The sequence below is a fragment of the Mus musculus genome, chromosome 8 (assembly GCF_000001635.26).
Source record: "Mus musculus strain C57BL/6J chromosome 8, GRCm38.p6 C57BL/6J".
In the NCBI taxonomy this organism is placed as follows: Eukaryota; Metazoa; Chordata; class Mammalia; order Rodentia; family Muridae; genus Mus; species Mus musculus.
In genome coordinates, this window is record NC_000074.6 from 4,735,547 (window position 1) to 4,751,550 (window position 16,004).

General features: G+C 36.8%; 1 protein-coding gene across 1 annotated transcript in view; it reads right to left on the reverse strand.

The window, feature by feature from the left end:
* Nucleotides 1-429: 429 nt before the first annotated feature.
* Nucleotides 430-16,004, reverse strand: part of Shcbp1 (Shc SH2-domain binding protein 1) — a 43,592-nt gene continuing 28,017 nt past the window's right edge. The window contains exons 6-13 of the mRNA NM_011369.3: nt 14,006-14,239; nt 13,746-13,914; nt 13,159-13,279; nt 8,901-9,032; nt 6,302-6,420; nt 4,049-4,135; nt 3,579-3,720; nt 430-861 (exon numbers count right to left, since the gene is read on the reverse strand). Coding sequence (NP_035499.1) covers nt 548-861; nt 3,579-3,720; nt 4,049-4,135; nt 6,302-6,420; nt 8,901-9,032; nt 13,159-13,279; nt 13,746-13,914; nt 14,006-14,239 — 1,318 coding nt within the window. The 3' untranslated portion in view covers nt 430-547. The remainder of the gene's footprint in view (nt 862-3,578; nt 3,721-4,048; nt 4,136-6,301; nt 6,421-8,900; nt 9,033-13,158; nt 13,280-13,745; nt 13,915-14,005; nt 14,240-16,004) is intronic.

Genomic DNA, 16,004 nt, shown 5'->3' on the forward strand with positions numbered 1-16,004 from the left:
TAACAACCAGTTGATGTATGACTTTACCCGGCGCCAAGGGGTAATAGACAGAAGGGAGGTTCCGGCCAGATGGTGTTGACTCAGACAAGATAGCCCTGCTTGTCCTCGGATTGAGGGGAGGTTCCGGCCAGATGGTGTTGACTCAGATAATATAGCCCTGTTTGTCCTTGCATACCTTTCCATCTTTACTGTCAAGATGTTCTTAGGAATGCCTTAACAACAGCCTTGCCCTGGCATGCCTGGGCCTGTTCTGCTTTGTTCTCAGCCCCAGGCCAGGGCCGCTGGCTCCTAGACAACTCACAAGTTACAATATTTCATCTTCCTTCACTACATCTACAGTCATATTTTATGTTTTTTGTGGCTTTCTTACAAAGGTGTGCTTTGTATGTAATACATATAGATAGAAATAAATCCACATTTCACACAAGCTTAATCAAGTACACTTTATATAATACACAGCCATGAAGCAAATGAAGCAAAGTATATAAGCAGCATACTTAAGACATGTTCAAAATACAGTATTTTGTGAGTATTGATATTATTGTAGCTAGTAAAGAAATGTGCCAAAACTCCCTTTGCCATTCCACTTAAACTGGTTCCCCATAATTTCAATAAACATCTCCTGTGACATTATGTTGTCATCAGCTTGTGTAATCCCAAGTTCACTCAGTCTTTTCTTCATCCGGCCTTTTTGCATGGAAATAGCAAGTAGTTCATTTATAATTTCACAGTTTCCCTTAGCTTGTTCATTAAAGTCAGCTGTGGCATAAGGCTCCATTTTGCTAGCCACACACTGAAGCATTTCTTCCAGATCTAATCCTTCAGTGACATCTGCCTCTTTATTTTTCTGAACCATATTGTCTGAGGAAACAAATTATAATGAAGTTAAACATACAGTTTAAACAAACAAGGAGATATTTCTAATACAGTCTTTTAGATTCAAGTATTTTCTGCCAAGAGTTTATAGAATTTCTTTACTATAAAAATCTCAATGAGTAGCTACTTAGATCTTCTTGCAAAGTTTCATTAATAGGGTCATTAATTTTAAACTTTGTTTACCTTCTTCATCCTAAAATCTCAGTCACTGGACAGATATGTTCCTAGATATTTACTATCTGCTAAGCTATGTACTGGGAGCTAGTTGTTAAACTCACAATCTACTAGCTAGTTCCCATCCTCAAGAGTTGTACTCTCAGCCAGGCGTGGTGGCGCATGCCTTTAATCCCAGCACTTGGAAGGCAGAGGTAGGTGGATTTCTGAGTTTGAGGCCAGCCTGGTCTACAGAGTTCCAGGACAGCCAGGGCTACACAGCGAAACCCTGTCTTGTAAAACCAAATTAAAAAAAAAAAAAAAAAAAAGAAAGAAAAAAAGAGTTGTACTCTCATGCTGGTGGCCTGCCCTGGCCTCCTGGGGTTTGGAGTTGAGGTGGAACACAGAGTTGGATGATCTCCAGCTCTGTAACTCTGGGGGCTAGAAGCTGATGGCTTCTGCAAACTTAACACTCTCTTGCTTATTTTCTGGATGAAAACCACTGGCTTCCTTTTGCTCTAACTCTCTGTGCTTGAACAAGTGCTGGGCAATTATGAAAAGGATTTATTGCTAGTGCTTTTGTCTCTGGCCAGTCAGCTAAGAAGCCTCTCACTGGCCAGAAAGCTCATTACGTCTTTTTGAACCAGAGAGAGAAGAACGGAAAGGAAAAAAGCCACTCACACAGACAACACACACACCAGGTGAGGTGGAAACTAGTTACACCATCTGTCTTTATTACTTTCAGCTTTTTTTTTTTCATAGCTTTTTAGACAAAAAGTTCTCTATGTAAGAATTACCTCATAGATAAAATGTTACATGAAAGGGGAGTTACAGAGAAGTATTAATAATAAGTACAAAGCACTGTTTCACATTGTAAGCTCATTATAAGTTCAACGCAAAAGTCTTTACATGGCCTTGCCTTATCATAGTGCACACTTGTGGCTTCATCCTTGCACCTGAATGTTTTTGCTTTAACACAAATTTCTCCCAAGCATATATGGTTTTTTAGTGTAATTATAAAAGCTCATTGTATTGCTTATTATGTAGCTCTTACTTACTATTTATGAGAAGTGGGCATATTTCATTCTTGATTCTAATTTTATTACATATTTCTAGTAAAACAAATAAAACCATCTTAAAACTTTCTTCCTAAGATTATTTGAATCAAATCAGGAATTCTATCATTAATTCATCTAAACAGCAATTATGAAAGTTCGCCTTTATGTTGATCTGCAGGAAATCTGCTCAACAGTGGTAGGTTAATGCCCAGGAATCCTTAGGCTATATAATAGTGACAGGAAAGGTATAGCAGCTGCAAGAAGCAATCCTGAGATGAAGTGCCTAGGGACCTTGCCTCTCAGAGCTCACCCATGCAAAAATGGTGGGTCACCTTGAGAAAGGTCATCTGCTAGCCTTAGCCTTTCCTAGATAGCTCCTGACACTCTCATGATTGCTAAATGCAAAAATATTTTGTTATTATCTTCCAATGTTATTATTATCTTCTAATGTGATTAAGCCTATCTAGGCAAGTTTTTTGTTTTTGTTTTTCCTAGCTGGCTGCAGAAGATTCAAAGCATAAGCTTGAATCTGTGTATCTTAATCAATGGGGCTACAGAATGATTCCAGCCAAGCTTAGTCCTAAGATCTATACCACGGACTCTGCAGACGAATGACACGAGTAGCATTGGGTGTAGATTCGTCCTCCAGAGCTTAAAAGGTAAGGGCCTCTTCCACATGCATCTCAGCTGTTCTTTGTTCTGTCCTGACTGGAAGGGCTCCTGAAGGATGACAAGGCCTATTCTTCAAACCACTTCAAATTTCCACAGCCATACTAGTACTTTTTACTTCTTTAGGTCTTATATTTAAAAGTGATTTACACATCAGTGGCTTGAGATTTACAAATTTCCACTGTGTGTGCTTTCCTTTTCTGTCAGGAAAAGTGGTAACTGAGAGAAACTTTTCATTTACCAATGAAAAGTAAACGCAAAAGAAACTTCAAACTTAGAAAATTCATTTCTTACTTCTATCCTCCACAAATATCTACAGAAGTCATTTTGTTTTATACGCAAGAAGCCAAGAAGACTTACTGAACCACACTGAAGCTCCAAATGAACAGATCAACAAGCTAAATTTGAAATTAGCAATTTCAATGCTTAATTTGAAATTTGAATTTCTATGCTTAGATTCAATAATTGCTTCACCATTCTCTCTGACCTTGTTCTATCTCTATGACCAAGCATACTCGAAGCTCTTTCTCTCTCTTTTTTTTGAAAAGTGATCTCTGGCTCTCTGTAGTTAAGTATAACTTTGACCTTCAACCCTCCTGCTTCTAACTCCCAAATGTTGGGACTGAAACTACAGTTTTGTGCATGTTCGGCCAGCAGTCTACAAGCTGAACTACATCCCTAGACTTTCAGCAATATTTGAGGGAGAAAACCAAAGTCCTCATCAGAATTTGGTGCTGAAATAGAGTAAACTAGATCTATTTTTATATTTGATTAATAAAAACATTTACATCCCTTAAAATTAAATTACTAAATATAGCATACCATTAATTTCATCTTGTGTATTTTCCTGTAGATCACAGAAAATTGTAGGCTTCACCAAAACAACACCATAACCTTCATTATTGTGTATGACGTTATTTATCATCGATATTTTGGGAATATCATAATGTTCATCAAGGAAGTCCTGTGACATTGAAAACAAATGTCGTAAGGAATTGTCATATTAAACATATGTTTCATCAATTTTCTACCCTTTCCCACACTATTTCTAAAAATAAAAGCAAAAAAGCTATGCTTATTAGTAAGTTGTAGCAATGTTTTTATTTCTGTAGATCTGAAGATATCAAAAGCTTTTTAGAAAAATTTTAATCACTATTAGTGTTATTAAAATTTAAACAATGTTTATACTTTACAAAAAATGAACAGAGCACAACATAAGAATGAAATAAACATAACTTTTTTAGGGGTGAAATTATTCTAACCTTTAGAAAAATGTTTCAGCCAATACCTACCTTAATGAGAATTCCTTCCTTGCAGTGATGGATTCCATTGTCAGTCAGGGTACATTTACTTCCAGGATATATTTCTATACCAGCACCCTATAAAATATGACGTAAAGCTTTAAAAAGTCAAACCAGGGGCAGGAGAGATGGCTCATCAGTTAAGATCACTGGCTACTAGTCTAGAGGACCCAGGGTTCAATTCCTAGCACCCATATGGTGGCTCACAAAATCATGAGCCTAATTCCAGGGAATCTGACACCCTCTTCTGGCCCTTCTCCATGAGCACCAGGAACATATGTGGCGCACAGACACAGAAGCAGGCGAAACACTCCTATACAAACAAATATTTTAAAAAGAAAAGCTAAAAAAAGAAAAGCTTTTCCTTCCTTCCTTCCTTCCTTCCTTCCTTCCTTCCTTCCTTCCTTCCTTCCTTCCTTCCTTCCTTCCTTCCTTCCTCCCTCCCTCCCTCCCTCCCTCCCTCCCTCCCTTCTTTCATATTTATTTATATTGGGGATGTCTGTGAATGTACAAACGTGAGTGTACATATGTCATGGTATGTCTGTGGAAGTCAGAAAACAATTTGTAGGAGTTGGTTCTCTCCTGTAGTGACATGCATAGTAAAGCCTTTGTGTCTGCTTTTAAATGAAATGTTTCAGCAAAGCCTTTGCTATATTTAGGTTAATCGGTAGAGGTTGAGAAATTGTTTTGAGACTGTTTTAACCTTGAAGAGATGTCATCTCTCTGGAAGATCTGTACTTGGCACTAAATGAGAGCTTGCACCCGCACAAACCCTAGTCCTAGAACATTCCTGGCAAACTTGGGAGTTCTTACTTTTGATTATGGCTAGCCATGATAAAAAGGAACCAAGATTTGGGCGAGTTGTCTGCTCTCTTGGGTAGCAAGGTCAAAATAACTTTGGTAAGTAGACCCTTTCCCAGCCCCAATTAATTTTGTGTAATGATTGAATAAAAGTAACTGGAGTGAACCAAGTCATGGTGAGTCTTCCAGGAAGGCTGGACCACTCTGCTTCTTATGCAAATCATCTTGGTGAGCTTCTCTCTCTACTGTGGCACCTACAACTAACATTAGTCAATACTACTCTTCCATAGTTTTGGTTCCCACGGACCAAGCTCAGGTTTTCAGGTTTTGCAGCAAGCGTCACTGATCAGCTAGACTAACTGAGCTCCACAGCCAGTGAAACCCTACTTCAAAAAAATACTGTAAAAGTGATTGAGGAAGACACTGACTGCCAACTACTATCTTACATATGCATGTGTACTTAAGCATACATGTACACAAACAAACACACATGCACATTACACTGCACAGAGATACATACTAGCACACACATAAAATTACACATACACTCCCTTATAAAGACATACATATACATATATATGGAGTAAAGAGTGCCACACTTAATGATTACACGGTTTCATTCTAGACAAATCAACTTTTTGATTATATTAATAAATTATTTAACAATTTTGTTGAAATATAGTTATTCAAAATGACCATTGTCTCAATCATTAGTCAAAAGTATTTAAACATACAAGCCTAAGACAGTTCATGCCCTAAACCACATATGTATATAAGCAGCAGTACATGGATATAGAGGGTTTAAAAAAGGAAACACAAGAAGTTGGGAGGGAAAGTAGTAGAGAAGTAGGGGAAGAATTGGAGAAGGGAAAGGAGGTGGATATGTGTATTCATGTGTGAAATTCTTAAGCACTTACAGTAATAGCTCCAATTGTTAGAAACTTATTTACAAAGTTATGAGCTTGTAAAAAGATTTTTAAAATTATATGTTATATGTGTAGGTCTGTGTGTAGGAATGTGAGAATTTGACTACAGGTGCCCAGAGTTCACAGAAAGGATGTCAGGATCTCTGGAGCTAAAGTCACAAGGAGATGTTAGTATGCTAACATGGGTACTGGGAACTGAATCTGGGTCTTCTCAAAGTGCAGTATATGCTCTTAATCACTGAACAACTTCTTCAGTTTCACAAAGTATAATCTTACGAGTCTATACTTTTTAAGGCTTACCATTGAGAACATTAGATAATGAATTCTATTCTTAGTAGCCTGTTTATAAGATGCTAGAGTGGTCGTATTTTTAATGACTACCTACATTTTAGGTGACTAGGAGATAGTAAGTGTCTGATTTTCATTGAAGAAATAATAGATTTACATCTTGGTATCATATTTGATTTACTTCAAACTTAAATACCATAATTACTTCTTTCCAAAGATAAACCAATACCTTGGCACCATATACATCTGAGTTTTTCATGAAAAGTTCTGCTGATGTGCGCACTGTGACTCCTGTGGTTTCACATTGTAGTACACAGTTTTCCAGTGTGGTCTTGCCATGGTGAATGACTGTAACAAAAATATTAACTATTTTAAGTAATATATCAATATCAGAAACAGTTTAAAGCTAGCATTAGACATTGTGATGATTCTTTATAAAAATGTCTCTTAACCCCCAAAAGACTTAACTTTTGATGCACTTTGCAGCCAAGCTAATAATATATGTTGAGATCGGTTAAGATTAGGCACTTAACCTATCCTGTTGTGTATTCAGCTGCTTACATTTAATTTGGTGCGTTGGTCACTGGTGGATTGCTGTGAAGAGATATCATGACCAAGACAACTTTTATAAGTGTATGTGTGAGATTAACAGTTTTAGAGGGTAAGTTCATTATCATCACAGTGGGGAACATGGTAGTGGATAGGCAGACATGGTGCTGAAAAAGTACCAGAGATTTTTACATCCTGGTCAGCAACAAGCAGGCAGAGAATGAGTCTCAGTCTGGTGTGGAAATTTTGAAATCTATAAGCCCACCTCTGAAACCACACCTTCTCCAACAAGACCACACCCCCTAATCTTTCCCAATAATCCACCAACTGGGAACCAAAAACTCAAATATATGAGCCAATTTGGGGCCATTCTCATTTAAACCACCACATTGGCCTTTAAGAGAACAGTGTAACCAACTTGTTTTGAACTTATGTAATCAGCTTTTACAACTTAAGTGAATGTATAGCTTTAACCTTAAGTTATACACTACGTCATGTCTCTCACCATACAATGTATTATGTTTATGTGTGTGATGTGGTAATAATTTGCTGAAAGCAGCCAACTGGCTGACAGCAACCTTAAAAACAAAACCCACCATAAAATTTGAAAGCAACACATGGGTAAAAACATGACACGCTATGGGCAGTAATAAAAACATAAAGGTTAAATTCTATGATCTCTTGGGAATTCCAAATATAAACAATTAGGCCAAACCTTTTCCTAGAGCTGACGGGCTTCCTGCTGAGATGAGTAAACTCAAAACCTGCACATCATTGTTTGCATACTGATGATAAGTACCTACTTTTTCAGTACCTACTCTCAATAATCAAGCACATATGGTCCTCAAGTTATTAAGAAAAAAACCCAGGAAGTAAAAGACGAATGATTTTTTTTATTCAATAAAGATTTAATATAAAGGATAAAATGATTTTTATATAAGGGAAATCTAGAAAGTTTATTAAAGTTAAAATTAAAGTTAATATGGCTGATATTTCCAAAACTGAATGGAAAAGTAGAAAGTTTGTACAAACTGTGATGGTATAGATCATAATTAGATAATAGGATATTTTTCAGAGGTATCATTTAAATGTTGGTACACGTTACAAACTCATAAAATATATAGCAGTATCTATTTTTAACTATTTCCTAAAAACTAAAGGTTACATTTTTAATAATAAATGACTGGCTTAGTGGGTGAAGCATTTGCCAAGACATGAGGACCTAAATTTAAATACCCAGAACTGTGGTAAAGCCAGGTATAGATAGTAGTGCATACACGCAATCCCAGAGATCCTAGAGTGAGATGAGAGGTGGATACACGAGAAGCCCCAGAAGCTCTCAGGCCAGCTATCCTGACATTAACTGCAGTTAACAGGTACAATGTCTTGGTCACTTTTTGTGTGTCTATAACAAAATACCTGATACACGATTCTAGTATCTGCAAACTAGGAACAGCAAGGTATCTGATAATATCTTCCCAGCTATGTTACAATGTGGAGAGGCATAAGGAATAGAAATTGCATGCAGAAGGTGTACATGTACTAGCAAGGAAGAAAGAGTACAAAGGTATCATGTTCATGCTTTTTTTTAAAAAAAAGATTTATTTATTATTATACATAAGTACACTGTAGCTGACTTCAGATGCACCAGAAGAGGGCATTAGCTCTCATTATGGGTGGTTGTGAGCCACCATGTGGTTGCTGGGATTTGAACTCAGGATCTTTGGTAGAACAGTGTTCTTACTCACTGAGCCATCTCACCAGCCCCCGTATCCTGTTCATTCTTATAAAAACTTACTCCCTGGAAACTAATCTGCTCCCATGAAACCTATATTATTCCATTCCTGAGACTAGAACCCCTGTAATCTAATTAGCTACTACTAGGTCCCACCTCTGAAGGGTTCCACAACTTTAACACTGTTATACTTGTGAAAGATATGGTGAGATCTGCCTATAAAGCCAAGGCTCCGGAGGCTGAGACAGGATGACTATTTGCTATAATTCCAGGACAGCTAGTTCAGAGTGAGACCTTCTCTCAAAAACAAGAACAACAAACAAACAAACAAACAAACAACAACAAACAGTAACAGAAAAGAAACTGATAAGTTTCCAAGAATAAAACAAGTTATAAAACTTTGATGCTTCCTAAATTGTCATGCTATACGAGTTATTAATCTGCCTCCCATATATTCAATTATATTAAATTTTAACTTTCATGCACAGTCGACTTTTCTCTCAAAGCTCAAAACAAAAAATACAACAAACATCCAGATACTTACTTAAGATTCCTTCCACAGAATCATGCTGAATAAATTTTATGCCTGAAATTTTAACATCCATACCCGTGCAATCCACAAAAGTATCTCCTTTGCCCCTCTTTTCTATGACAATGTCATCTGGTAGGCCATATCCTAAGGAAGAGAGTAAAATCACCTAGGAAGAATGAAGACAAACATCTACATACAAACATATTAAGACAATCTAACTGCCTACCACCTGATGAATGAACAATAAGAATGAAGCACATATGCACAATGGAGTTCTATACAACCATAAGAAAGGAAGATAGTAAATTTGCAGGAAAATGGAGAAAGTGTGACACTGAGTAGAGTAGCCTAGGTCCACAAAGGGAAACCCAATTTTTTTCCTTGAATACATAACTTCAATATTTAATTTTTTTAAAATTTGAATTTAATTCTTTATAGAGGCAAGAAAGATTTCATGGTCAGAGGGAGCACTAAAGGAGGAGGCAGTTAAATACAAGGACATGAAAGTGGGGGCCTAGGCATGAAAGGGTTTGGGCAGGGATATAGGGGTACTGGGAAGATAGGGAATGGGGAAAGAAAACTGAGGATAAAAAAGCTATATGGAAACCTATTACTTTAATGATGATGATGGTAGTAATACAAAATAATTATACGAATTTAAATAAGAAAAAAGAGAAGCTTTTAAATAAGAGTCCAATACAAGAGGTATACTATCTCATGACTTGTAGGCCAGAACAATTTCAGAAGTCAATAAAAGAACATAGGCTATTGTCATTGCTCTTAGTCACCTACCAGAACTTGAGAGTAAAATACTTTTGGTGTAGGACACAAAGAAAGAGGTAGGAACTGTGCAGAAAATGCCCTCTATGCTGGCTAAGGTTCACATAACCAGAAGGTGCTATCCAGGCTGCCACAAAAGAATCTTATCAACAGTCTCACCTAATTGTAGATCACACATGTGATAAAACACACCTGCCAAACAGGATATGCTCATTAATATAATGGTAGAATGACTATTTTGGGAATAACTAATTGCTTTGTAAATGGACATGAAGGCTATTCCTGTGGATAGATTACTTACCTGGTACTCTAAACCTGGTCAAAATTATATGATCGAGGAGCTCATGGTCCCAAGGGAAGAACATACTACCTCTGTCTATAAAAACGAACATGTTGTCCAACTGCCTTCTTTTTTAAAATATGTATGTATGTATGTATGTATGTATGATATGTAAGTACACTGTAGCTGTCTTCAGACACTCCAGAAGAGAGCATCAGATTTTGTTACGGATGGTTGTGAGCCACCATGTGGTTGCTGGGATTTGAACTCAGGACCTTTGGAAGAGCAGTCGGCGATCTTAACTGCTGAGCCATCTCACCAGCCCTGTCCAACTGCCTTCTAAACATGTTTTTAGCCTTTGCAGAGGGAGACATACCTTGTCAAAGTGCTGAGTGACGCTAAGCAACATCTATATCAACCTCTGCTGAATAACCACTATCCAAAGCCCAGGAGATATCACAGAAGTCAGGGGACAACAAAAGTTAACAATCAGAACATTGTGAAGAGTATTAAGAAATGCTGCCATCCAGCTATACCAGGGCCATTGCAGCCATGGAAAAACAGAATTTATAGATGCCTATACAAGACTAAGCCTTTCAGTTTTTCATCATGCATAGATAAGGTGTCCATGAGACTTTATTCCTTCCCGAGGAGCTGATGACTGCTAATGGATGCTGGAGAGGATAGGGGTGGGTTTCATTAGGGTTTTATGTAGGAAAAAGTGGTTCAAATAAAAGAAAAATGATAGAAGGTAATGAGTGAGTGAGGATGAATAAAATTATAACACATAGTATTTGTGAAACTGTCAAGAAAAAATGTTAATAGTTACCTCTTTTATTTATTTATTTATTTACTTTTAATTTTAATTTTTTGGTTTTTCAAGACAGGGTTTCTTTGTATAGCGCTGGCTGTCCTGGAACTCACTTTGTAGACCAGGTTGGCCTTGAACTCAGAAATCCGCCTGCCTCTGCCTCCTAAGTGTGGGGATTAAAGGCAGGTGCCACCCTGCCCAGCCCTCTTTTAATTTTTAAGAGTACTAATAAAGCCAAAGCAACACTGAGTTTAAAGAAAAAAAGTATCACCATTTACCAAAACAAGTATGGTGTTGGTTTGTGTACATGTACACACACACATGTAGGGCATGTAGATCAATGGAACATAAGATCCAGATATAAACCCATGCAGCTACAACCATTTTATTTGTGACAAAGATTCCAAAAATAGACAGTCTCTTTAACAAAGTGTGTTTGGAAAAAGATATATGCATGTAGGAGAATGAAATTAGATGACCCCTCATCACACACACACACACACACACACACACACACACACACACACACACACACACAGAGAGAGAGAGAGAGAGAGAGAGAGAGAGAGAGAGAGAGAGAGAGAGAGAGAAAACCAATTCCAAATTGATCAAATATTTGAACATAAGCCCCCAAACTCTGAAACTGTTAGAGAAATAAACAGGGAAGACTTCAAGATCTATGCATAAATAAGGACTCTATGTATTTAGGAGATAAGACCAACAAACAATAAATTTGACCTAATGGAACTAAAAATCATCTGTACAGCAAAGGACCTTAATTGAGGGAAAATGTATCCTTTAGAATTGTAGAAAATATTTTCCAGCTATACATTCAACAGATGGTTAATATATAGAATAGAAAAAGGACTCAAAGTACTAAAAGAAAACAAGAAACCCAATAAAAAAAGGCCATAGAAACTGAATAGAGAGTATTCAAAGAAGTAGTACAAATGGCCAACAAATATCTTTAGTCTTTAACATTCTTAGACATTAGGAAAAGGCAAATTAAAACTACCATGAGATTTCATTTTGCCATAGTCAAATGGCCATCCTTAAGAAAATAAATGATACCAAATGCTGGTGAAAGATGTGGAGAATTATTATGCACTATTAGTAGTAATGTAATATGGACTATGGAAATCAGTGAAGAAGATTTTCTTATTATGCTAAAAATAGAACTAACATGACCCTGCTATACTACTCCTGGACATATACTCAAAGAGCTCTCCAAACCAACTAAAGAGATACTTGCTCATTTATATTTATTTCTGTTCCAGTAGGGAACAAAATACCCATGAAAGGAGTTACAGAGACAAAGTTTGGAGCTAAGACAAAAGGATGGACCATCTAGAGACTACTGAACCTGGGGATCCATCCATGATCTGCCACCAAACGCAGACACTATTGCATATGCCAGAAAGATTTTGCTGAAGGGACCCTGATATAGCTGTTTCATGTGAGGCTATGCCAGTGCCTGGCAAATACAGAAGTGGATGCTCACAGTCATCTATAGGATGGAACACAGGGCCCCCAATGGAGAAGCTAGAGAAAACACCCAAGGAGCTGAAGGGGTCTGCAACCCTATAGGTGGAACAACAATATGAACTACCCAGTACCCCCAGAGCTCTTGACTCTAGCTGCATATGTAGCAGAGGATGGCCTAGTTGGCCATCAGTGGGAAGAGAGGCCCCGTGGTATTGCAAACTTTATATGCCTCAGTACAGGGGAATATCAGGGCCAAGAAGTAGGAGTGGGTGGGTAGGGGAGGAGAGGGAGGGTATAGGGAACTTTCGGGCTAGCATTTGAAATGTTTATAAAGAAAATATCTAATAAAACAAAAAACAGAAACAAACAAAAAAGAATCAGAATAGATATGCATCAACTAATGATGGATAACAAAATTGCTGTACTTCTACACACTACATATATAATATATACAATTATAAAAGAAGAGATGAAATTATAAAGTTCACAGGTAAGTGGAAGTAGAAAATATTAAGTGAGGTAATCCAGATTGAGAAAGTCAAATACCTCATTTTCTTTCTTATATGTGTATCTTAGTTTCTAACTTTTATGTATTTGTATGTGTAAGAGAGGAGATGTATGTATTTGTCATTAAACTAGAAAAGGAACAATGAGAGGAAGGAAAAGCTTTAAGGGAGAGAGGTGTGAGGAATAATAGAATACACGTTGATATGAAAGTAGAAGGAAAATTGGGGATCAAAGGTTCGACACTTATAGGGAATAAGGAGAAAGTGACAGGCACAGGTTGTTGAGAAGGTAAACCAAAACCAAAAGTGAGATCAGATGGGTTGATTCATTCTTGGCGCTAATCACGACCACTAACTTACTGTTTACTTGCTACAAATGAAAGTTTGGTTATGATCTTCCATACTCACCTTCCAACTCAATGGAGTCAGCTATGGAACAGGTGCCATGAACTACATAATGGCCAGGACAAATAATGACAGTGTCACCATCATAGCAGGCATTTATACCAGACAACAGATCACTATGGAACTAGAAAACAACAGCATATTGTAAAATTACATCCCCCAAAGCCACTTAGGTAGAACTTCAAGTGCCTTTATGTATCTCATGAAAATTAATCAAAGCCGGGCGATGGCGCATGATGGGATTCAGCACTCGGGAGGCAGAGACAGGCGGATTTCTGAGTTCGAGGCCAGCCTGGTCTACAAAGTGAGTTCCAGGACAGCCAGGGCTACACAGAGAAACCCCCTCTCAAAAAAAAAAAAACAAACAAAAAATCAAAACTTTGTCTTTTTTATAGTGCTCTTAGCTCAGTTGTGTGCTTGTCACTGAAGTGACAGGCAGCTAACAACGTGTGTTATCATTGAAGAACAGTGCTCTTACAATTTGGATCTCACAGAAAACCAGCTCCAGAAAGTTCTTATAATTATTTGGAGAACTGGTAAAAATCTGGAGTGAATCAAAACTAGTCATTTGGAGCAATAACTTCTTTTACCTTAATTTCTGTTTCTTCTTTGCAAGACTCCTCACAAAACCTGTCCTTGAATAGAGACCGAAGTAGACCTGTCTTCATGGTGGAGGAAACCACATGGATGACCTTCTGGCCATTTTGACGAGTACCCTTTCCTTGGATATTAGAGTTCTTCTGATAACCAAAAACATATCTTTAAAAAATCAAGAAGACCCATCAGTTCTCACTAAGATAGCTAGAAAGATGATGTGCTAAATAATTAAGAACAACAAAACTTCACATACCTTAACAAAGGATTCTCAATGAGCTTTAGCTTTTGTTTCAACTGTTCAATTTCTGAATACAAATTTAACCCTTCCACCATGGAGATATTTTCCTGCTCAGAATCAGAATTACAATTGGACAAACTGCTTCTCAGATTTAAAAATTTCCTGTAACTCTCTTCACATTGAGACAACAGATTGTGGTAGTCAACAATAAGTCCCGAGGGAACTCGATCTTCAAGTATGTCATAATACCTGAAAGTTTAAAACCAAATTGAAATCCATTACCTTTTCTAGTAGTTTCCTAACATTCTTGGGAAGCTTCTTATTCCCTTGTCCTGGCTTTACCTCCCCCTCCCCCACCAGCTGCAAACTCATAATCCTAGTTCTAGAGCTGTGCTCAGGAACCTCCTTCACTTAATAACCTTCTTTCTGGTACTAGCTATACACTTGTGGTTTAGGAGCCATGTTTCCCAAGTCCAATTAAACAGCTCATCTACCTGCTATGTCTGGCCTTGCTCTAGAGGCACATCTCTAGGCTTAGCCTAATTTAAAGAAGGCCAGATTCACACATCAGACACACAACCAAAGAAAGAAGTCCACTTGCCCAGGTCAAACTGTAAAAACAAAAACATGAAAGGCCAAAATAGCATGTCTCCCATCAAACCACTGGTCCTACAGAAGTGCTCTCTAATGAGAACTTCCTAGATGAACTTAGAATTTAGACAAATATTCATAAATTTCATAAAAAACTTAAAGGCACAAACATTTGATTGATCTCCAAGAGGATAACAATAAATACTTGAGTAACAGACAAGAAAATATATTTAAATATACAGCTTAATGAAGATAATTTGAGATTTGAAAACAATTCAATAAAGAGAACATTTAAGAGAATATAAGTCAAAGTGAAGGTGGAATGAAAAAACTCAGTATTCCAATTAAAGAACTTAGAGAAAAGCCTTACAATTATATGAATCAAGCAGAAGACTGGATAGCAAGACTCTCAGATACAGAGCAGTTCTAGAAAAAAAATAAGCTAAGAAATGATTGTTATTTTTAATCAAAGAGTTAAAAAAAACCAAAACTCAGAAATGTGGGATACCCTCAAAATTTGAAATTATAGGCAAAGAAGAACAATCTGAAGGCAAAGGCATGAATCAGATCTTCAACATCACTGAAGAAAACTTTTCCAAACAAAGAAGGGACACAATAATATAGATAGGAAGCACAAAGAACTCCAACTACTCAAAACCAGAAAAGTAAACACTCTACCGCATATCATAGTCAAAACACTATACAGGACAAAGAAAAACTATAGTAAGCTAGAAGAGAGGAGATGTAAATGACATATAAAGGAAAGTCCTCCAGAATCACATTTGATTTCCCAGTGGAAGCCCTGAAGAAAGAGGCAAAAGAAGTAAACTCTTAAGTTCTAAAGGACCACAACTGCCAACTCAGATTGTACCCAGAAAATAATTTTCTGCTGTAGTTGAATGATTAAAACAAAACAGAACAAAACAAAAACTCCATGATCCAAAATGGCATAAAAGAATTCATATACAACAATAATAAAAAACTTTAATACAGAAACATAAAACAATCCCATTATCCTATCTAAACATTTAAAAATAAAATTGATACAAATAAAACTCTGGTAAATGTATAAACTTATAGACGCTAAACAACTCATTACTGAATGGCAAACTGGTCAAAGAAATAAAAGTATCCCTGAAACTAAGTAAGAACAAAAGAACAACACCATAAAACCTCTGAGACACATTAGAAGCAGTTCTAGGAGAGAACTTTATTGCTCCAAGGACCAACACTAGAAAATCAGAAAGAGCACAAATAAATGACTTAATGATACAAGTCTTCATGATTATTTGTTTAATGATTAATAATTATGAAATAATAAAAACAATAATTACTTAATAATTCAAGATGTAGAAAATAGCAAAACCTTAAAGTAGCAATTAATAATATAGAGAAAAAAACCAATACAAAGTATTAGTGTATC